Below are 23,695 nucleotides of genomic sequence, written 5' to 3'. Positions count from 1 at the left end.
GTGTTCAATTGTACCTCCCGCATAACTTGCAATACAAGCGCAAGTATGCAGCCTGCCACCCACCCACCCCCAGGCTGCAATACCATACTGCTAGCTTGCTTGCACATGAAATTGGGCCTTTTAGGCATGTGGAGGTGGAATCTGGCCCCCACGTCATAGCTGCGTCGGTAGCCTGGTATTCATACTCAGTCCCCAGCCGCCCGGCGGTTGGGTGTCCACGCTTGGTCCCCAGCCGCCAGGGGGCGGCCGGGTGTCCATACTCAGTCCCCAGCCGCCCCGCGGCCGGGTGCCCACACACAGTCCCCAGCCGCGTGGGGGTGGCCTTGTGTACATAAACGGTCCCCAGCCGCCCGTATTTGTCCCGGTGCGCCTTATACACAAGCGCGCATGCCAAAACATTACCTGTGCCCTCCCCAGTGCATTTAGTGGGAAGGACAGCCTAACCACAAACACGTGGACAAGTGAATGTGGCCAGGAATGGTCCATCTCACTGACGCCTTCACACTGGGTTAATATTGTGGAAGCCGGGACACAGTTGGACACTGGGATGCAACACGTCCTCCAGACATAGAGGATTGAGGGTCCTGGGTCAATCAGGCTTCAACACAAAATTCAGAAGGTAGACAGCAGCAGTGGTCGGCCTCCTACACAACGAGTAAATTATTCATGATCATGAGGCCATCCACCTCCTTAGCTTTCTGTTCCTTGGAATGCAAGCGCATGTATATAGTAGCAGCTAGGCCTGAGGTGATCAGCGTTTTGGCGCATATTCTACCTCCTTCGAGGATTGCTGGATGTTTTCCTGCTACTATCCCAGTTCTATGACTCCCGTTAAAACAAAGCTTCAGGTGATGAATGATGGATGAGGTGGTGGCAAAGGAGAAAGAGCAGGAGGAACAGGGACCATTCACATCAATATCAGGCCAGCCAACCACACATGTCTTGTAGGATATGTTTCTGAACCAAAAGGAGCGGTTCAGCTACACAGTTAGAAGGCATACAGTGAATGCAATGCCTAACAAAAATTTCGAGGCACTCCAATGCCCCTTGGAAGTGACATGGAGGTCAGAGGGCCTTAACGTTTTTTCCATTTATAGCAACTGGGTCTCCTGTACACTGTTGGCCTAAGCAGGGAATGGAAGGCTTTCCAAAAATTATTAGGCACTGCAATGCCCCTTGAAACAGACGTGGATTACAGCGTATTAAAAACCTTCTACTCATTACTGGGGAGTGGGTCTCCCTTAGTGCTCGCCTATGCATTGAAAAGCAAAAGCTGACAAAAATTAGGAGGAAATGCAATGCCCGTTGCAAGAGTCGTGGAGGTTACAGGTAATTAAAAACAACATGTCAATGCCCCTTGGAAGATCTGTGGAGTTCAGAGTGGTTTAACAAGACGGTTTTAATGCCCCTTAGAAGAGACGTGGAGTTCAGAGTGGTTTAACAAGACAGTTTTAATGCCCCTTGGAAGAGTGGTGGAGGTTACAGTGGAATAAAAAGACAATATCAATGCCCCGTGGAAGAGACGTGGAGGTCACAGTAGCTTAACAAGACGGTTTTAATGCCCCTTGGAAGAGTGGTGGAGGTCGCAGTGGAATAAAAAGACAATATCAATGCCCCTTGGAAGAGTGGTGGAGGTTACAGTGGAATAAAAAGACAATATCAACGCCCTGTGGAAGAGACGTGGAGGTCACAGTAGCTTAACAAGACGCTTTTAATGCCCCTTGGAAGAGTGGTGGAGGTCGCAGTGGAATAAAAAGACAATATTAACGACCCTTGGAAGAGACGTGGAGGTCACAGTAGCTTAACAAGACAATTTTAATGCCCCTTACAAGAGCCATGCAGTACAGCATATTAAAAACATTATTCCCATTATTGGGGAGTGGGTCTCCCATAGTCTTTGCCTATGCCTTCCAAGCAAAAGCTGCCAAAAATTAGGAAGGGGGAACTTGCAATGTCCCTTACAAAGCCATGCAGTACAGCATATTAAAAACATTACTCCCATTATTGGGGAGTGGGTCTCCCATAGTCTTTGCCTATGCCTTCAAAGCAAAAGCTGCCAAAAATTAGGACAGAGGAACTTGCAATGCTGGCAACATGGACCACGGTCACCCTGGTGGTATAGTGGTCGTGGAGGCTGAGGATAAGGAGAAGAGCAAAAAACAGCCGAAATGAGGAAGCGTATACCCATGTGTGGGTGTGAAGCGATGCATGGGAATACACCTCCCGAAATAACACAGTGGATTTAACTTTATGTTACTCTGCTGTCATTTGGTGGTGATGAGAAGTCTGGCCCAATCCAGCCCTTGTTCATTTTGATAAGGGTCAGCTTGTCAGCATTGTCAGTTGACAGGCGAGTGCGCTTATCAGTTATAATTCCCCCAGCGGCACTAAAAACACGCTCCGATAACACGCTAGCAGCAGGGCAGGCCAGGACCTCCAAGGCATACAGAGTGAGTTCATTCCAAGTGTCCAGCTTGGATACCCAATAATTATAAGGCACAGAGGAATCACGGAGGACGCTGGTACTCCCTCACCATCTTTTGAAACTTTCCACTCCTTGTGAGAGTACCCTGCGCCTCAGGGCCTGTAAGCTGGGCAGGTCTCAGAAAACTGTCCTAGAACATTGACAGTGTTCCCCTGCCTCTGCTGGATTGGAGTTGCGTCTCTCTCACCTGTATGCCTTAGTTGGGCAGCGAACTGTGACCTCTGCCGCTACCGTGTTCAGATGGGAATTTTTTTAATAGTTCTGCAGCAAGGGCCTTCTGGTACTGCCCCATTTTTGTAGACCTCTCCACCTCAGGAATAAGAGAGTGAAAGTTCTCCTTGTAGAGGGGGTCTAAAAGTGTCATCAACCAGTAATGACTGTCACCCAACATTTTGACAATGCGAGGGTCACGGTTAAGGCAGCGTAACATAAAGTCAGCCATGGGTGCCAGACTGGTAACGGGCAAGACTTCCGTGTCCTCACCAAGATGACGACTGATAGTGTTGAGCGATCACTAAAATCCTCGGGTGCTCGAAGCTCGGGCCGAGCTTACCGTGATACTCGGGTGCTCGACCCGAGCAACGAGCCCAATGTTAGTCTATGAGAGACCCGAGCATTTTTGCGGCAGCACCCCCGGCAGTCTGTAGAAAGCCTAAAAAGTGCCCAAAACGATAGTGACAGTGCTCAAAAGACATGGGGGCAGCATGGGGATCGCCCCTGGAAGCATTTCTGACCCCCAGGTCACTGCTGTCAACAACGTGGTCAGAGGTATTAAGCCACTTTTGCGGGCTCACAATAAAACGTTCAAAAACGAAACTGAAACGGTTTTCCTGTGAAATATGTTAAGGAATTTCCTTTCCAGGGTAAAAACTTGTGTATAAGGTAAAATAAATAACCAAAACCAAAAATACTCCTCCACACCTTGGGCTATGTTCACAAGTAGCATTTTTCATGCGTTTTTGCACTTTTGTATTGTTTTCAACCGTGACAAATGCGTTCACCGGGAAATGTCATTTTAACATTTTACAACCTTATCTGGCCATGTGCTGTGTTACACATGCATACAGTGCTGAAAAGACAAGGGATCAGCATGGGGAAGACCCCTGGAAGCATCTCTGACCCCCAGGTCACTGTCTAAAAGTGTGCCTATCAGAAGTGATCCTTGCCGCATCAGAAGATGCAGACTTGCAACTATCCCCGTGCAAGTCCTTGTCCCAGGGCAGTGTTCAATTGTACCTCACCCATTCCTTGCAATGCAAGCGAAAATATGCAGCCAACCACCCACCCACCCGCAGGCTGCAATACCATACTGCTAGCTTTCACTTGAAATGGGGCCTTTTAGTTTGGAGGAGGCCAAAGCTGGCCACTACCTCATGGCCGATTTGGCAGCGAGGTATCCATACTCTGTCCCCAGCCGCCCGGCGGCCGGGTGTCCACGCTCGGTCCCCAGCCGCCAGGTGGCGGCCAGGTGTCCATACTCGGTCCCCAGCCGCCCTGATTTCTCCTGTCACCTTCCCCCACACTTTTCTTAGGCTGGCCTGCTTTAGGGCAGCATTGGACGAGCCCACCAGAGAACCAGACTCCTCCGGTGGGCCCTGGCTTCTCCATCAGGGGAGTTGAGAGTGCCTAGGTGAGGAGCATGATGATAATGATAGAAGTTAGCATCTGCTTTGTTTTCTTGGAATGCAAGCGCATGTATGTAGTAGCGGCTAGGCCTTAGGTGGTCCGCATTTTGGCGCATATCCTACCTCCTCCGAGGATTGCTGGATGTTTTCCTGCTACTGTCCCAGTTCTATGACTCCCGTTAAAACAAAGCTTCAGGTGATAAATGATGGATGAGGTGGTGGCAAAGGAGAAAGAGCAGGAGGAACAGGGACCATTCACATCAATATCAGGCCAGTCAACCAGATATGTCTTGTAGGATATGTTTCTGTAACAAAAGGAGCGGTTCGGCTACACAGTTATAGGGCATACAGTGAGTGCAATGCCTACCAAAAATTTCGAGCCACTCCAATGCCCCTTGGAAATGACATGGACGTCAGAGGGCATTAACTAAACCTTTTTTTCGATTTATAGCAACTGGGTCTCCCGTGCACTGTTGGCCTAAGCACTGAATGTAAGGCTTTCCAAAAATTATGAGGAACTGCAATGCCCCTTACAAGAGCCATGTGTGGCACCCCAGGGGTCTGGTCACCCAGTAATAGAGATATTTTGTCGGAGAGCAAGTGGGAGGTTTCCTGGTCAGGATCCCTTAAACATGCAACATCCTCCTGCCACAGTCCTGGGAGGGGAGAATTCTGCCCTTATAAACTGGATCTGGGGCGGGGTTGAGTGAGTCAGAGAACAGTCAGAGTCAGAGTGAGAGCAAGGGAAAGTAACAGCAAGGAGCTCTGTAGGAGCTAGGAGCTAAAGACCAGGGGCTGGAAGCTGAGCAGAGCTCGCCCTGGCAGAAGACAATAGGAACCGGACACAGGAGTCCGAGGCTGTGAGGACTTATATATCCAGCAGCAGAAACCAGCCGGCAGGGGATTTCAGGTCCTCTGGCCATAGAAGCCCGGAGGCTCAGTCACAAGCAAGGGACCAGCACCGCCGTCATGGAGCGGAGGCTAACAGAAGGCCCCAAGTCACCAGCCATACGGGTAAGCACTACACGGTACACTCATGGACATGGGCTACTTCTACCCGCTTACAGCAAGGTAGCCAGGAAGAGTGCAGACAGACGGGGAGGCCTACAACTCCACCTGGCCAGGGGAACTCCTGCTTGCTCACAGACTGACCAGGCCTCTTATGCTAGCCAGTACTCCGGGGAGGGTCTACCTTATAATCATCAGTAAAGACCCTGAACTGCACTGCAAAGACTCTGAGTCGTTCCTTCTGCGCTCGTGCACCATCACCCCCATCATCCACACTCACTGCCCTGAGGCTATACTCCTCCCGAGGGGTGTTATCCCATTCTATGCTGCGCACACAACACCAGCCTCAGCGGTCTGCCTCGCAGCGGTGGTACTCCCTGACCGCAATCCACGGATGGCGCAGTTGGACAATTAACCTCAAAACCTAAGAAAGACTGCCACTGGTTTGACCAGCCTGAGCCACGGGACCGGGTCACCGCCACGGAGACTACAGACCCCAGAGACCCGGCACCGGGTATCCCACACACGTGTACACACGGCCCAGGGGGCGCGTCACATGCAGTACAGCATATTACAAACATAAGTCCCATTATTGGGGAGTGGGTCTCCCATAGCATTTGCTTATGCTTTCCCAGCAAAAGCTGCCAAAAATTAGGACGGAGCAACTTGCAATGCCCCTTACAAGAGCCATGCAGTACAGCATATTACAAACATATGTCCCATTATTGGGGAGTGGGTGTCCCATAGTATTTGCTTATGCCTTGCAATCAAAAGCTGCCAAAAATTAGGATGGAGCAACTTGCAATGCCCCTTACAAGAGCCATGCAGTGCAGCATGTTACAAACATAAGTCCCATTATTGGGGAGTGGGCCTCCCATAGTATTTGCTTATGCTTTCCCAGCAAAAGCTGCCAAAAATTAGGACGGAGCAACTTGCAATGCCCCTTACAAGAACCATGCAGTACAGCATATTACAAACATATGTCCCATTATTGGGGAGTGGGTGTCCCATAGTATTTGCTTATGCCTTGCAAGCAAAAGCTGCCAAAAATTAGGACGGAGCATCTTGCAATGCCCCTTACAAGAACCATGCAGTACAGCAAATTACAAACATAAGTCCCATTATTGGGGAGTGGGTGTCCCATAGTATTTGCTTATGCCTTGCAAGCAAAAGCTGCCAAAAATTAGGACGGAGCATCTTGCAATGCCCCTTACAAGAGCCATGCAGTACAGCATATTACAAACATAAGCCCCATTATTAGGGAGTGGGTCTCCCATAGTATTTGCTTATGCTTTCCCAGCAAAAGCTGCCAAAAATTAGGACGGAGCAACTTGCAATGCCCCTTACAAGAGCCATGCAGTACAGCATATTACAAACATAAGTCCCATTATTGGGGAGTGGGTGTCCCATGGTATTTGCTTATGCTTTCCCAGCAAAAGCTGCCAAAAATTAGGACGGAGCAACTTGCAATGCCCCTTACAAGAGCCATGAACTACAGCATATTACAAACATAAGTCCCAATTTTGGGGAGTGGGTGTCCCATGGTATTCGCTTATGCTTTCCCAGCAAAAGCTGCCAAAAATTAGGACGGAGGAACTTGCAATGCTGGCACCCTGGTGGTATAGTGGTGGTGGAGGCTGAGGATAAGGAGAAGAAGATTAAACAGCCGAAACGAGGAAGCGTATACCCATGTGTGGGTGTGAAGCGGTGCATGTGAATACACCTCCCGAAATAACACAGTGGATTTGACTTTATGTTACTCTGCTGTCATTTGGTGGTGATGAGAAGTCTGGCCCAATCCAGCCCTTGTTCATTTTGATAAGGGTCAGCTTGTCAGTATTGTCAGTTGACAGGCGAGTGCGCTTATCAGTTATAATTCCCCCAGCGGCACTAAAAACACGCTCCGATAACACGCATGCGGCAGGGCTGGCCAGGACCTCCAAGGCGTAGAGAGCGAGTTCATTCCAAGTGTCCAGCTTGGATACCCAATAATTAAAAGGCACAGAGGAATCATGGAGGACGCTGTTACGATCGGCAAGGTACTCCCTCACCATCTTTTGAAACTTTCCACTCCTTGTGAGAGTTCCCCTCGCCTCAGGGCCTGTAAGCTGGGCGGGTGTCAGAAAACTGTCCCAGAACGTTGAAAGTGTTCCCCTGCCTCTGCTGGATTGGAATTGCATCTCTCTCGCCTGTACGCCTTGGTTGGGCAACGAACTGTGACCTCTGTCTCTAGCGTGTTCAGATGGGAATTTTTTTAAGAGTTCTGCAGCAAGGGCCTTCTGGTATTGCCCCATTTTTGTAGACCTCTCCACCTCAGGAATAAGAGAGTGAAAGTTCTCCTTGTAGCGGGGGTCTACAAATGTCACCAACCAGTATTGACTTTCACCCAACATTTTGACAGCGCGAGGGTCACGGTTAAGGCAGCGTAACATAAAGTCAGCCATGCGTGCCAGACTGGTAACGGGCAAGATTTCCGTGTCCTCACCAAGATGATGACTGACCATGCTCTCCTCCTCCTCTTCCTCCTCCCCCCTGTCCTCAGGCCACCCACACTGAACCGACGGTATGACACTTGTACAGGTACTACCGTCTACAACGCATGATAGCAGCTCCTGTTCTTCCTCTTCCTCCTCCTCCTCTCCCTCATTGTCCCCCAATGCACGTTGGGATGAGATGAGGCTGGGCTGTGTGTAATCGCCCACTACGACTTCTTGATCCATCTCATCATACTCTGGCTGCAATGCCTCCTCTTTAATTCTCTGCAGAGAGCGTTGCAAAAGACAGACAAGTGGGATGCTGACACTAATGATGGCGTCATCGCCACTCACCATCTTGGTGGCCTTCTCAAAGTTTGTCAGGATGGTACATATGTCAGACATCCAGGTCCACTCCTGAGGTCTTATGTGTGGAGTCTGACCTGAATATCGACGGCCTTGTTGCAGCTGGTACTCCACAACTGCTCTCTTCTGCTCACAAATCCTTTGCAACATGTGGAGGGTAGAGTTCCAACGTGTGGGGACATCACACACCAGTCGGTGTGCCGGAAGCAGCAAACGCTGCTGCAACACAGCAAGGGCGGCGGAAGCTGTAGCCGACTTGCGAAAATGAGCTGACAGGCGGCGTACTTTCACGAGCAGATCTGGCAACTCGGGGTACGATTTAAGAAACCGCTGAACCACGAGGTTAAGCACATGAGCCAAGCAAGGTACGTGTGTGATCTCACCTCGCCTCAGAGCCGCCACCAGGTTACGGCCATTGTGACACACGACCATGCCGGTATGTAGGTTCAGCGGTCTCAGCCACAGATCTGCCTGCTCTTTCACAGCTGTCCACAACTCACAAGCAGTGTGAGGTTTATCACCTAAGCTTATGAGTTTCAGCACAGCCTGTTGCCGCTTGGTGGAAGCAGTACTGCAATGCTTCCAGCTTGTAACTGATGTGGTGATATCTGAGATGGAGGCAGAACATGAGGAGGAGGAGGAGGAGGAGGATGCGCAGGAGCTGTACACTGTGGGGGAAACTCTGACTGACATAGGGCCCGCAATCCTCGGTGTGGGGAGGATGTGTTCCGTCCCAAGTCCGACTGGGTCCCGGCTTCCACTATGTTTACCCAGTGTGCCGTCAGAGAGATGTACCGTCCCTGGCCACAAGCACTTGTCCTCGTGTCCGTTGTCAGGTGGACTCTCCCAGTAACTGCGTTGCTGAGGGCACGGCAGATTCTTTGGGACACGTGCTTGTGTAGTGCGGGGATGGCACACCGGGCAAAATAGTGTCGGCTGGGGACCGAGTACCGAGGGACGGCCACCGCCATAAGATTGCGGAAGTATTCCGTCTCCACCAGCCTAAAAGGCAGCATTTCCAATGCAAGCAGTCGTGAAATGTGCGAATTTAGGACTGTGGCCTGTGGGGCGTTATCTGCGAATTTCCGCTTTCGTTCAAAGGTCTGGGATATGGACAATTGAACGCTGCGGTGGGACGTGGACGTGGACGTTGATGCTGTTTCTTGAGAAACTGCCATAACAAGTGAAGACTGAGAGGAGGGGGGCATCTTTACATGCAGTATGGACAGGGGATTGCCTTGCACACACAACAGGGGGTTCTATTGTATGCACAACAGTGGAAGAAGCAGTGGTGACACCCGCTGACACTGGTCGTGGACCCTGGGTTTCGCCCACAAAGTCGGGTGCTTTGCTGCCATGTGCCTGATCAAGCTGGTGGTGGTCAGGCTGGTAGTTTTGTCACCCCTGCTGATGCTGGCATGGCAGGTGGACCATATGGCCTTTTTGGGGTTATCAGCAGAGTCTTTAAAAAAATTCCAGACTCTGGAAGACCTACCGCTTGTACTGGCAACGTCCCTCATGTTGGTGTTACGGGGAACGGTTGCCTGCCTTCTGTCTGCGGCCACCACACTGCTGCTTCCTGCCTGTTGGGGTACACTGCCTCCCTCCCCCTGTGTGCTGCTGGCCTCACTCTGCATGTCCTCCTTCCACGTTGGGTCAGTTACTAGATCATCCACCACCTCCTCCTCTTCCACTTGCGCACCACAATCCACCTCCTCACTTCCTGGCAATTGTGTCTCGTCATTGTCCACCTCTTGTGACAGATTGCCAACGTCGACTTCCTGTGGCCGTGGCTGTTCAAATATTTGGGCATCGCAACATGGGATCTCCTCTTTCACCACTTCAAGCGTATCAGGCGAGGGCCCAAATATGGAAATGGACCAGTGAACAGCTCTTCAGAGTGTCCAAGTGTGGGATCACTTGCTGTCTGACAATACTCGGCATGGTGGGAGGAAGGAGCATCAGGGTGAGGAGGAGTATGCGGTCGAGACTCACGGCTACTAAGAGTTGACCGTGTGGAAAACAGACCGGAGGTGGTGGTGCCCAGGTAACTGGAAGTATTGTCTGCTATCCAATTAATAACCTGTTCACACTGATCAGTTCTCAATACTGGTGTTGTTCTGTGCTTCCCTAGTAATTCGGTCAAGAAGTGGGAGCGAGAAGATGTGGCTGTTGGTTGTGGCACATTTTCACCTTGGCCACGGCCCCGTCCTCTGCACGAACCATCACCAGAACGTCCACTTCCACGTCCCTTGCCACGCGCCTTGCCCATTGTAAATGAAGTAAAATAGCTTACACTTGCACTATCAATGGAAAAAGGGTAATAAAGAGTAGATTAGAACCGTGGAAGAGGAAAACCACAGTTATTGTTTACTGGGGTATACCACACTTTTTTAAATAGAGATATTTGCGGCTGAACAGTGAGCGACACACTCAAACTGCTTTTTTTTTAGATACCAAAGGCCCAAAACTGGATAGTACAGCGATTTGACCCGTGGAACTGCGAAACCACACTGGGATGTCGGGCCTACACAAGACTATTTTCAACAGATATATTTTTGTGTCACAACAGTCAGGAGACACTACTGTTTTTCTTTACGGAAAAAACTACCAAAACCTGAATAATAGAGATTTTTTACCGTGGGATGGCAAAACCACAGTTATTGTTTACTGGGGTATGCCACACTTTTTTAAATAGAGATATTTGTGGCTGAACAGTGAGCGACACACTCAAACTGCTTTTTTTTTAGATACCAAAGGCCCAAAACTGGATAGTACAGCGATTTGACCCGTGGAACTGCGAAACCACACTGGGATGTCGGGCCTACACAAGACTATTTTCAACAGATATATTTTTGTGTCACAACAGTCAGGAGACACTACTGTTTTTCTTTACGGAAAAAACTACCAAAACCTGAATAATAGAGATTTTTTACCGTGGGATGGCAAAACCACAGTTATTGTTTACTGGGGTATACCACACTTTTTTAAATAGAGATATTTGCGGCTGAACAGTGAGCGACACACTCAAACTGTTTTTTTAAGATACAAATGGCCCAAAAGTGGATAATACAGAGGTTTGAACCGTGAAACTGCAAAGCCACACTTGTATTTCTCGGGCCTACACCAGACTATTTTCAACAGATATATTTGTGTCTGAACAATCAGGAGACACTATTTATTTTTTACGGCAAAAAATGCCAAAAGCAGGATAATAGAGATGTTTTACCGTGGAACAGCAAAACCACAGTTATAATTTACTGGTGCATACCAGACTTTTTTGAATATAAATATATTTGCGGCTGAACAGTGAGCGACACACTCAAACTGTTTTTTTTAGATTCAAATGGCCCAAAAGTGGATAATACAGAGGTTTGAACCGTGGAACTGCAAAACCACACTTGTATTTCTCGGGCCTACACCAGACTATTTTCAACAGATATATTTGTGTCTGAACAATCAGGAGACACTATTTATTTTTTATGGCAAAAAATGCCAAAAGCAGGATAATAGAGATTTTTTACTGTGGAACAGCAAAACCACAGTTATAATTTACTGGTGTATACCAGGCTTTTTAAAATATATATATATTTGCGGCTGAACAGTGAGCGACACACTCAAACTATTTTTTTTAGATACCAAATGGCCCAAAAGTGGATAATACAGAGGTTTGTACCGTGGAACTGCAAAACCACACTTGTATTTCTCGGGCCTACACCAGACTATTTTCAACGGATATATTTGTGTCTGAAAAATCAGGGAGACACTATTATTATTTTTATACAGCAAAAAATGCCAAAAACAGGATAATAGAGATGTTTTACCGTGGAACATCAAAACCACAGTAATAATTTACTGGTGTATACCAGACTTTTTTAAATATATATATTTGCGGCTGAACAGTGAGCAACACACTCAAACTGTTTTTTTTAGATACAAATGGCCCATAGAACTGCAAAACCACACTTCTATTTCTCTGGCCTACACCAGACTATTTTCAACAGATATATTTGTGTCTGAAAAATCAGAGGCACACTTTTTTTTTTTTGGGGGGGGGACACCAAAAGGTTAATAAGATGGGTATTTGTACATTGTGAAGGAGGAAAAAAAAAAGAGGATTTAGATAAAAAAAAAGGATTTTTCCTGGCCCCCGGGACCTGGAGCTAAGTCCAGCAATTTCAGCAACAGGAGCAGCACACAGGACTGTAATGCAGCGTTTGCTGGTATAACCACTGCGTCTCCTAGTCTCCTATACAGCCTGCCTGCCTGCCTGATATACCTGGGATGGATATTAGTCCTGAGAAGGACTGTTTGTTTGATTTGGCAGCCTTTACAGACCCTACACTAACTATTTTGCAGGATATATCTCTCCCTAAATCAGCAGCGCTGTCCCTACACTGTCTGATCCGGAGCGACTGTGTCCAAGATGGCGGCGCCCGGTTTTAAATACTCGAGGTGACGCTGTGCGGCCAGCCAATCACTGTAATGCCCACAAACAACATGGCTGCGGCATTACAGTGACTGGCTGGCAATCCCTGCATGTTCATTGGCTCTGTAAAGAGCGCCAAACATGCAGGGCGGAGACCCGAGCTCCCGCCCGAGTAACCCGGAAATGCCCGGTGCTCGCCGAACATCCCGAGTTGCGTGATGCTCGGGCGAGTACCGAGCAGTGTCGAGCATGTTCGCTCAACACTAATCTTTAGTAATTAAAGTAGTGCTTTGTGCTATAAAATGTTTTACAAATATGAAAGATAGATGTGTGGCACCCCAGGGGTCTGGTTTCCACGGTAACAGCAATGTTATGTCTGAGAGCAGGTGGGAGGTCTCTTGGTCAGGAATCCTATGCATGCCACACCTCCTGCCCAGTCCTGGGAGGGGAAGGACTTCCCCTATATAAACCTGGGGCTGAGGCAGGGTTAGTGAGTAGAGAAGAAGTAGAGACAGAGAAAAGAAGCAAATATAGGAACAGAACATCAGGAGCTCTGTGGGAGCAGTGTTACAAGGAGTCAGGGGCTGGCAGCTGCAGAGCTCGCCCTGACTGAGAAGTTATCACCGGACCCGGAGTCCGAGGCTGTGGGGACTAACTCCTACCCAGCAGCAGAAACCGACCGGCAGGGGATTGCAGGTCCCCTGGCCCAGAAACCCGAAGGCACGGTCACACGCGTGGGACCAGCACCGCCGTCGTGGAGCGGAAGCTACTAGAAGGCCCCGAGTCACCGGCCATACGGGTGAGCACCACACGGCTCACTCAGGGACGTGGGCTACTTTTACCCGCCTCTAGCAAGGTAGCCAGAAGAGTACAGTTAGTTTGGGAGGCCTACAACTCCGCCTGGCCAGGGGAGATCCCATCTGCTCAAGGACTGACCAGGCCCCAATCGCTAGCCAGTACTCCGAGAGGGTCTATCTTTGTGACCAGTAAAGACCCTGAACTACACCGTACCGTCTCCGAGTGGTTTCTGCTACCCCCATCATCCACGTCGGCTGCCCTGAGGCCATACCCCTCCCGTTGGGGGTTATACTACCACGCTGCACAATCCTACCACCGGCCTCAGCGGTCTGCCCTGCAGCAGCAGCCCTAAAGCTGCATTCAACGGGTGGCGTAGTCATCTAACATCACTGCTATTGCAGCGCCACTTAGTCTGACTCCCTGGGCACGGACCGGGTCACCGCCATGAGACTACAACCCTCAACAGATCCGGCTCCGGGTAAGCCCCCGCGTGCGCAACGCAGCGCGATACAGGCCCAGGGGCGCGTCAACTTTTGGCGTAGTCGGCAGGATTTCGTGCCCGCAACCACCGGGTACTGCGTGCCTGAACAAGAGACTTTCAAACTCACCTGTGGTGAAGATTCCCGCCATCCGGCGCCATTTTCAGCCTTCTTCCCGCCATCCGTGAAGATTCCCGCCATCCGGCGCCATTTTCAGCCTTCTTCCCGCCATCTGTGGAGTTTTCCCGCCGTTGGACGCCATCTTGAGGACGCCGCGCGGGAAAAAGAGGGGCGTGGACTCCGAAAAGCCCGCGAGAACTGAAGCCCCGCCTCACGTCCGGACGTTGCGTCAGGTCCTGGAAGGAGCCCAGCAGACGCCGACGTCACAGGAGCGCGACGGAAGGTCCTCAACCCTGACGATCCACTGCGGAGCCGCAGCCTACGGAAGAGGATCATCGCAAGGTAGGCCACGGTCCACTAGGGGGGAGAAGGATGTCGGATACGGAGGAGAGCTTCACCGCTCCAACCCCCGCCAGCGCCACCGCTGTTGCGGTCATGCCTTTCACCATGCCCTATATCCCGGGGGCAGCCTGGCTACCCCAGTACTCAGGGGAATCGCATACCCTGCATGACTTTAGAGAAAAGCTGGATAGCCTCTTCCAGGTGTACCCCCTTACAGAAGAGCAAAAAGTGAGCATCCTGGTGGCCCAATTAACCGGGGCAGCCCAAAGGGAGGTAAAGTCCTGGCCACCTGGGGGGAGGACTGTCGCAGGGATACTGGCCCGGCTGAGGGACACCTTTGATACCCGCACCTCAGCCGAGATCAAGCTCAGATTCTACGGGTGCAAACAGCAGGCACATGAGAGTATAAGAGACTATGCATTAAACCTACAAGAAGCCCTGAGAGCCATTAAGCAGACCGACCCTGACGGCGTGGGAGACGAGGACAGGCTGTTGACTGAACAATTTATAGAGGGTTTATATTGCAATGCCCACCGAACCCAGTTGCGGGCAATGGCCTTACAGGACCCTCATCTGGGATTTGCACAGTACAAGGACAGAGCCATCCGGGTGCTCCGAGAACCGGCACCAGGTGGCGTTGTGACCCACAGACGCCCCACTACCACTTACCACCAGGAGGCGGCGCCCTTGTCGGCAGGGCCTGTGGGAGCTGATGCGCAGGCTTTGAGCAATGACCCGGCTCCAGACCTGCACCATCAGGTCCAAGAGCTAGCTAAAAGCGTTGCTGCGCTAACCCGAACTGTGCAGTCTTTACAGGTTTCTACTCCAGGGAAGATCCAGCTGGCATCCAGACCGGAGGACATCCCGTGGCGTCGACCAAGGAGGACCCCACCGGCCAGAGGAAGACCCAGCGACCGATACAACGAGGACGGACGACCCATCTGCCGCCGCTGTAATCAACCCGGACATATGGCAAGGTACTGTCCTTTAAACTGGCACAACCTAGGGTAGAGGGCCAACCCCTAGGAAAAAGATCATCAGGCCCATCGAACTGGCGCGACAAATATGTGGGAGGACGTCCAGTCTTGCCTGTGGTACTGGATGGCATTCCTATGAGTGCCCTACTGGACACCGGGTCACAGGTCACCACCATCCCGTACGTGCTCTTCAAGCAGTACTGGAATGACTCGGATATTACCCGCTACCCTGACGACGACTTGAGTATCATCGCCAGCAATGGTCAGCCCGTGCCACAGATCGGATTTAAAGAGGTGACCATTAAAATTGGTAGAGTTGAACTGGCAGCACAGGGACTGATCATTGTAGACATTGACAAACACGAGAGTCACCCAAAGATAACTCTAGGAACTAATGTAATTGAAAATTGTCTTGCAGAGGTGATTTTCCTTTTACAGCAGGTTGCCAAGAATGCCAGCTCCGGCGAGCAGCGAGTGCTCCAGAAAGAGATCCGGGCACTGATGCGACGGCAACAGGTGGAACTCTCCGGCGGTGAGATTGGTAGCGTGAGAATGTGTGACCCTTTCCCTATTGCCATGCCCCCAAAAAGTGAAATGATGATTTGGTGCCGGGCAGCTATTGGTCTGAGAGGTAGAGATTACCAGGCAATGGTAGAACCAGTTTACTCAGACAGTAGGCCCACCATCTTGACAGCACGGGGGGTGGTTAATGTACGCCATGGGAGGGTGCCCGTTCGCATAATCAATATCGGGAAGAGGGAAGTGTACCTGCCCCGGTATGCCACGCTAGCCAAATTATATACCATTAACCAAAATGCTATACAATCTGTGGAACCCTTGCCTCCATCTCACCCGGAGGAAGGTAACTTCTCTAAGAAAGTAATGGAGGAATGGTGTCAGCAACTACACTTGGGAACTGACTCCACTCCCTCCCACCAGAAACAGGGAGTCTACCGGGTGGTTCAAGAGTATGAGAGAGTGTTTAGTAAACACCCGTTAGACTTCGGGCGAGTCAAGGGGGTAGAACACCACATCCCCACGGGAGATCATCCTCCCATAAAAGAGAGGTATCGACCCGTACCCCCTGCACATTACCAACACGCCAAGGGGATGCTTAGAGACATGAAGGAGGCTGGGGTAATCCGGGATAGCTGTAGCCCCTGGTCAGCCCCACTAGTTTTAGTCAAAAAGAAAGACAACACTATGAGGATGTGTGTAGATTACCGGAAAATCAACCGTATCACACACAAGGATGCGTACCCTTTACCAAGGATAGAGGAGTCTTTGGCTGCTTTAAGATCTGCTAACTTCTTCTCTACCTTGGATCTCACTAGCGGGTACTGGCAGGTTCCTGTAGCAGAGGCGGACCGGGAGAAGACCGCATTCACCACCCCGATGGGACTTAGCGAGTTTACCTGTATGCCGTTTGGACTTTGTAACGCACCAGGAACCTTCCAACGATTAATGGAGTGCTGTCTGGGACACAAAAACTTCGAGACGGTCTTGTTGTACCTGGACGATGTCATCGTATATTCCAAGACTTATGAGGACCACCTGAAACATCTGGCGGAAGTGTTCGAAGCCCTGGCAAGTTACGGCCTGAAGGTGAAACCCTCTAAGTGTCACCTCCTGAAGCCAAAGGTGCAGTACCTGGGACACGTGGTGAGCGCTGATGGAGTGGCTCCCGACCCTGATAAGATCACCGCAATTAAGGAATGGCCAAGTCCCTCCAGTGTAAAGGAAATGCGGCAGTTCCTTGGGTTGGTAGGCTATTACCGCAGATTCATCCCCGGCTTCACCAAAAAGGCAGCTCCTATGCAGGACCTCCTGATAGGCCAGTCCCGGAAGGCCAAGAACCAGAAGCCGCCCTTCAGATGGGAGAAGTTGGAAGAAGAGTCCTTCCGCCAGCTGAAGATGGCCCTCACGGAGGATGAAATCCTGGCGTACCCGGATTACAGCCAGCCCTTTATCCTCTACACCGAAGCAAGTAACATCGGGCTAGGAGCTGTGCTGTCCCAGATCCAGCAGGGGAAAGAACAAGTCATCGCTTATGCCAGCCGAAAACTGCGACCCACCGAGAGAAACCCTGAGAATTACAGCTCATTTAAGCTAGAGTTCCTGGCAGTGGTGTGGGCAGTCACCGAACGCTTTAAGCACTACCTCGCTTCTTCCCGGTTCATCGTGTACACGGATAACAACCCGTTGACACACCTGGACACAGCCAGACTCGGTGCCCTAGAGCAGAGATGGATGGCCCGTCTGTCCAACTACGAGTTCACAATCAAATACCGGGCAGGACGCTCCAATACCAACGCGGACGCCCTGTCCAGGATGCCAAATCTACCAGACGGAGGAGAAGATCCGGAGGGACTGGAAGAAGTCGAACTCCCCGCGTTTCACCGTCATGGGACTATCCAGTGTTCCCACCGGGTAAGGAGTAAGCAAGCCGCTACGTTTAACCCCTTGCCTCACTATAACTGGGCGGAAACGCAAGACAGTGACCCTGCCGTCCGGCTGGTAAAGGAGATGCTGACTCGGCCAGAGGCTCGCCTTGACCCAGACAATCCGGAGGAAGCCAAACAACTGTGGGCTGAGAAGAGTCGACTGTTCCTTTATAGGGGGAAGTTGTGCCGCCGAATGGTTAACTCCCGGACACATGAACTAATCTGGCAAGTAGTGGTGCCACGAAGAGACGCAGCCATGGTGATGGAGGCATACCACGACGGGGCTGGACACTTCGGATGGAAGAAGCTGGAGTTCCTGCTGCGCGGGCGGTTCCACTGGGTAGGCATGAGGGGAACCATCGAGAGGTGGTGTAGAGACTGTGGCCCGTGTAACCTAAGAAGGAAGGAACGTGCCAGCCAGAAGACTCCCCTGCAGTCCATCGTCACCCGGCAGCCGTTGGAACTGGTAGCCTTGGATCATGTAAAACTGACCCCAAGCAGAAGTGGCTACGTCTACGCGTTAACCATCGTGGATCATTACTCCCGGTTCTTGGTTGTCGTCCCCGTCAAGGACTTAACGGCTCAAACAGCAGCTAGAGCCTTCCAGCAGCACTTCTGCCGTCCGCACGGATACCCGGACCAAGTGCTGACAGACCAGGGACCTGCCTTTGAAGCGGAGGTCTTCCAGGAATTCTGCAATCTGTATGGCTGCCGGAAGATAAGGACGACACCCTATCATCCGCAAACTAATGGACTTTGTGAGAAAATGAACCAGGTGGTAATGGATCTTCTGAAAACGTTGCCCCTGGAAGAACGCAGTCTGTGGCCTGAGAGGCTGCCCGATCTGGTGGACCTATACAACCACATCCCGGTAGGTTCCACCAACTGTACCCCGGCTTACCTAATGAGGGCGAGACCTGGTAAGTTACCTGTTGACCTGGAAATGGGAGTCCTGACACCCGAGGACACTTCACCAGAAGCAGACTGGGACACAGAGAGGCAGCAGCAGTACCGGAAAGTACAGGAGAGTGTGGAGCGAAGTCTCTGTCAAGCTAGGGAAAGACAAGAGAAAACTTACAACCAGTATGCTCCCGCTGTTCCCCTGGTACCCGGAGAGCAGGTCTTGAAGAGGAAAAGACGGCTCCACAAGTTGGACGACCAGTGGGAGAAGGACCCGTACACCGTACTGCCCTCAAGCCACGACAACCCGAAGGTCTGTACCATTAGTAAAGACGGAGGGGAGACCACAGCCATTGTATCCCGGGATCACCTGAAGAAGTGTCCTGAACAGCTACGGAACCCTGAAGAGGAACAAGAAGACCATCGACCCGTAGAGAAAAGGGAAGATATGGTTAGTACTGTGCTCGGGGACTTCCCTCGGTCTTGGACTCAAGTCAATGGTGCAGTTGTGGTACCCGTACTCACCTTCCTCCAACCAGCATCCCAAGCACCTACGGAGCAACAGGTAGAGCTGGAAGAACAGCCGGTCCAGGAGGCAGAAGACTCCACACAAGCAGAACAGGAGGATCAACCCTCTGCTTATAGTGAGCCTGCCGTACCCCTAGTGAGACAAAGAGCCGGTAGACAGCTGCCCAGTTTACCCTTGACAGCTCCTACACCCTGTAGTTCAGGGCCAGACAGTCAGCTCCGTAGGTCCACTAGGGCCACTAGAGGCCAGTTACCCGCACGTTGGAGGATCTAAATGTTTAAGCTATTTTATAATGTTTACCTGTTTATAGTTGCTTGTGTGTAATTTTGTGTTTCTAGTTATTTATAGGAGTCTTTGGTGGATTTACCGGGAATCCTTTGTGTACATAGTTGGAGCGTAACCCAGGACGGACTAAAGACTGTTAAGGACTCGGGGCAGGACAGACCCCTACCTGGTTACGTCTCCCTGTCTTGGTGAAATGGACACCTTGCTTTCTTCAAAAACTGCACCCGGTTACGGACATGCCGTGACCACCTTTATGTGTTTATTTATTGTATTGCTATTGTTATATCTTGTTATGTTTTTCTAAAATATGTTTAGTCCCGGAGTACTAAATTTCACTAGGGGGGAATGTGGCACCCCAGGGGTCTGGTTTCCACTGTAACAGCAATGTTATGTCTGAGAGCAGGTGGGAGGTCTCTTGGTCAGGAATCCTATGCATGCCACACCTCCTGCCCAGTCCTGGGAGGGGAAGGACTTCCCCTATATAAACCTGGGGCTGAGGCAGGGTTAGTGAGTAGAGAAGAAGTAGAGACAGAGAAAAGAAGCAAATATAGGAACAGAACATCAGGAGCTCTGTGGGAGCAGTGTTACAAGGAGTCAGGGGCTGGCAGCTGCAGAGCTCGCCCTGACTGAGAAGTTATCACCGGACCCGGAGTCCGAGGCTGTGGGGACTAACTCCTACCCAGCAGCAGAAACCGACCGGCAGGGGATTGCAGGTCCCCTGGCCCAGAAACCCGAAGGCACGGTCACACGCGTGGGACCAGCACCGCCGTCGTGGAGCGGAAGCTACTAGAAGGCCCCGAGTCACCGGCCATACGGGTGAGCACCACACGGCACACTCAGGGACGTGGGCTACTTTTACCCGCCTCTAGCAAGGTAGCCAGAAGAGTACAGTTAGTTTGGGAGGCCTACAACTCCGCCTGGCCAGGGGAGATCCCATCTGCTCAAGGACTGACCAGGCCCCAATCGCTAGCCAGTACTCCGGGAGGGTCTATCTTTGTGACCAGTAAAGACCCTGAACTACACCGTACCGTCTCCGAGTGGTTTCTGCTACCCCCATCATCCACGTCGGCTGCCCTGAGGCCATACCCCTCCCGTTGGGGGTTATACTACCACGCTGCACAATCCTACCACCGGCCTCAGCGGTCTGCCCTGCAGCAGCAGCCCTAAAGCTGCATTCAACGGGTGGCGTAGTCATCTAACATCACTGCTATTGCAGCGCCACTTAGTCTGACTCCCTGGGCACGGACCGGGTCACCGCCACGAGACTACAACCCTCAACAGATCCGGCTCCGGGTAAGCCCCCGCGTGCGCAACGCAGCGCGATACAGGCCCAGGGGCGCGTCAGATGCATATTTCCTTTTTTCATATATATACTGTATATTTTCACTAGTCTGTAAATGTGTTGTATATTTACCATATACAGTATGTGGTCGGAATTTATATATACTATGACAGCCCTTATAAAAAGGCTAAAAAGTGGTCTGAAAAGAAACACTCTTTACGTATTAAGTGATGCGTTGTCTAGGGTTTGTATTCCTGATGTGACCACACTTAGAGCCCCATTTTTCAAAGCTTTTAAGTCTGTATTTTGGCATAAAAAGCTTTGAAAAGTTGCAGAATTTTGGCGCAAATTGAGGTTGCACTAAAGTTTTGCAACTTTAGGCACACTCACACCATTTTCGTGTTACCCTGCCAAAGTTGGTGGAACTAGGGTGGGGAATTGGTGATCGCCGCTTGTCAAATTCATGATGAGCATGGGGTTTGCTACCAAACAAATCTTACTACTGTGGGGACTGAAGTAGGAGTTGCTGTGAGGCGCACACAGGTGTATGTCTCTCATCCGAAGTTTCTGCGGCTTATGCCTCTTCAAGAATCAGGATCATCTGACTCCAGCGCATCTCCCCATCAAGATCATCGTGTACAACACTGGTCTTCAGTGGCATAACTTAAAACTTGTGGGCCCCGATGCAAAGTCTCCAACAGTGCCCCAATCATGGGTTTTTATTAGTGATAGTATTTTCATATGGGGCAAAGGGACCTTTTGGGCCTCCTAGAGACCAAGGGCCTGGGTGCGATTGCAACCCCTGCACCTATTATTGTTGAGCCCCTGCTGGTCTTGATGTATCGGCCCTTAGTGTGTCGATAAAGGATTGATTTGGAGTTTGTATAAAGACAGGTTTGAGGTCTGTATTTTTAGGGGGTAAAGTCTGGGCTTCATATTTGTTTAGAGAATCCGGTCTGAGGTCAAACATATAATCTACATAGCAGTAATGCAGTTCAAAATTCATTTAGTGCATATATTATAGCAGGCTCAGATTATAGTTGTATTTTTTTGGCTGCATGCTAGTGCACGGCAGTCACAGCAATGTGCACATTTATTTCATTTTGCCAAGAGATGCTTGTCAATTTTTTTTTTTGCTAGTTTGGTGAGTCTACGTTTGGTTTTTGTAGCTGAAGTGTAGATAGGGGAGAAGGAAACCTCAAATTTTTGATATTTAGGAGACAGGGAAATGGAACAAGCACATTATTAGACATATATGGCACACATAAATGCATATGTTTTATTGTTGCTCTTAGGATTCAATCTGTCTATGTGGTCATCAGATAAGAAAAAGTTATACACCCCCCGGTTTATAGGGTCTGGTATGTGACCTGAAATTTTTGGGATGCGCTAAAGGGGTACCATTTGTGATTCAAATGAAATAAGTTAAAGGGGTTGCGCACTACTCATACCACCCCATCTCAATCAGCATGTTTGCCCCCAGAAAAATAATAAAACTTATACTCCTCCCCGATGTCAGGCCGTTCCAGTGGTTTTGGTACTCCCTGGCTATAGTCTTATTGTTATGTCACGCGATCACTGTGCCCAATCAGCGCTGGCTTCACTCTCGTTGTCTTTGAATCAATCAGACATCAAGAAGAAGTCAAAGCTGTTGCTGGCCGCTCAGTTCCTTTTGATGTTTGATTCGTTCGAAGGTGGGGCGAGTGAAGTCATTGCTGATTGGGCACAGGGATTGCATGACATAACAATTAGACACGAGCCCCAGGAGAGACAGTTCCAACACTGGAGGGGAGTATGAGTTTTTATTTTACTGGGGGAAAACATAAGGATGAAGACGGGGTTGTCCAAGTAGTGGACAACTCCGTTAGGGTGTAGGGCCAAAAATTATGTTCCACGTGTTCAGTGCAATTTAAAGCATCACAGTGTGAGAGTAGCTAGATAACGAAGATCTACAAATGCATATACACTGTACGTCACACCGAGGCACTGTGATCCAAGCAAAATGTAAGTTGTGCTAAATGTTTAAGTGTTTTTTCTAGACAAATGAAAACTAATAGAGAAGAACTGTAAGGACAACATATTGGGCGCATTAGTAAACAGAGCAGGTTCATTTAAAATGGTTAATAATGCTATGCCGAACGGTGCCCATTATAAGCCCTAATGTACTAGGGATTAAGAAATACATTATGTTTTATCAGTGGACGCACTGCACAAAGTACTTAATCCAGTGTTAAATCCTCATTGTAAATCTACTGTCTGTATACAAACAGTAATTCTTTCCTTAATGCTTTGTTTTTTTTTTCTCTCCCAAATAACTAATTATGTCTGACGATTTTCAGCTACAAAGGAAATATGAAGAGAGGAAGGCACTCATACCGTATTATACGATGGATTTATTTACCGCGCTGCTACAAAATTAACCATTTCCAAGCTGCTATTAAAAACACCAATACATGCGTATATGATAAAGGCACAAAATGATCAAAAGAGCCTCCGACTAATTCAACAGAATTTTTCCCTAAGATTATAATTAAAAGTTTGCGATCTCTGTTTTATTATTTTTAGCTGATGATTGGATTTCAAATGATGTATGATAACGAGGCAGTAATCCAGCCGTGGCATCAGCGAAGTTTCGCCACATCATTTGCTGAACTAACGACCTTAACACACTGGATTCACGGCGAGAGGAAGGCCTCTTTTTGGGACATAAGGCGTTGTCCTGGTAACCATTCTGATGCAGTCAATAATAGGGCACACGCTGAAGCACAGAGTGCAGCCCGTACAGCTGTCAGTGACAGTGGGCAAGTGGGTCTCGGGATCAAACTCGATAGCCTGGAAGAAGAAATAAATGGTTTCAATGTCAATGTAACAAAGGTCACCGGTGTCCCAATTTGTGTCCACATTTTCATTAAAAAGCCTGTTTCAGACTAATGTAAGAGCTTACACTGTCGTCATGGAAACAATTTAGTGGCAGAAAAAAAAATAAGATTTCTGCTAAATGTGTATGTGGCGGAAACAACTTCATAAACTATAGAGAGCTATAATAACCACATCAACTAATAATAACTAATAATAATAATAATAATAATAATAATAATAATAATGAAGGTTTGGTGTTTTATGAAATGGCTATAAAATAATCTAAGAAAAAT

The 23,695-nt window shown here is 49.7% G+C and overlaps 1 protein-coding gene across 1 annotated transcript in view; it reads right to left on the bottom strand.

The window, feature by feature from the left end:
* Window positions 1–22,916: 22,916 nt before the first annotated feature.
* The window catches only part of DPYD (dihydropyrimidine dehydrogenase), a 2,479,659-nt gene continuing 2,478,880 nt past the window's right edge, over window positions 22,917–23,695 (bottom strand). Inside the window, exon 23 of the mRNA XM_073643235.1 lies at window positions 22,917–23,375. Within this exon, the coding sequence (XP_073499336.1) occupies window positions 23,205–23,375 (171 nt within the window). The 3' untranslated portion in view covers window positions 22,917–23,204. The remainder of the gene's footprint in view (window positions 23,376–23,695) is intronic.

Source organism: Phyllobates terribilis, unplaced genomic scaffold (genome assembly GCF_046119375.1).
Source record: "Phyllobates terribilis strain yellow unplaced genomic scaffold, ASM4611937v1 Scaffold_8__6_contigs__length_399053987, whole genome shotgun sequence".
Lineage (NCBI taxonomy): Eukaryota > Metazoa > Chordata > Amphibia > Anura > Dendrobatidae > Phyllobates > Phyllobates terribilis.
The sequence above is the reverse complement of the archived record's forward strand: the minus strand, read 5'-3'. Positions and strand labels throughout refer to the sequence as shown.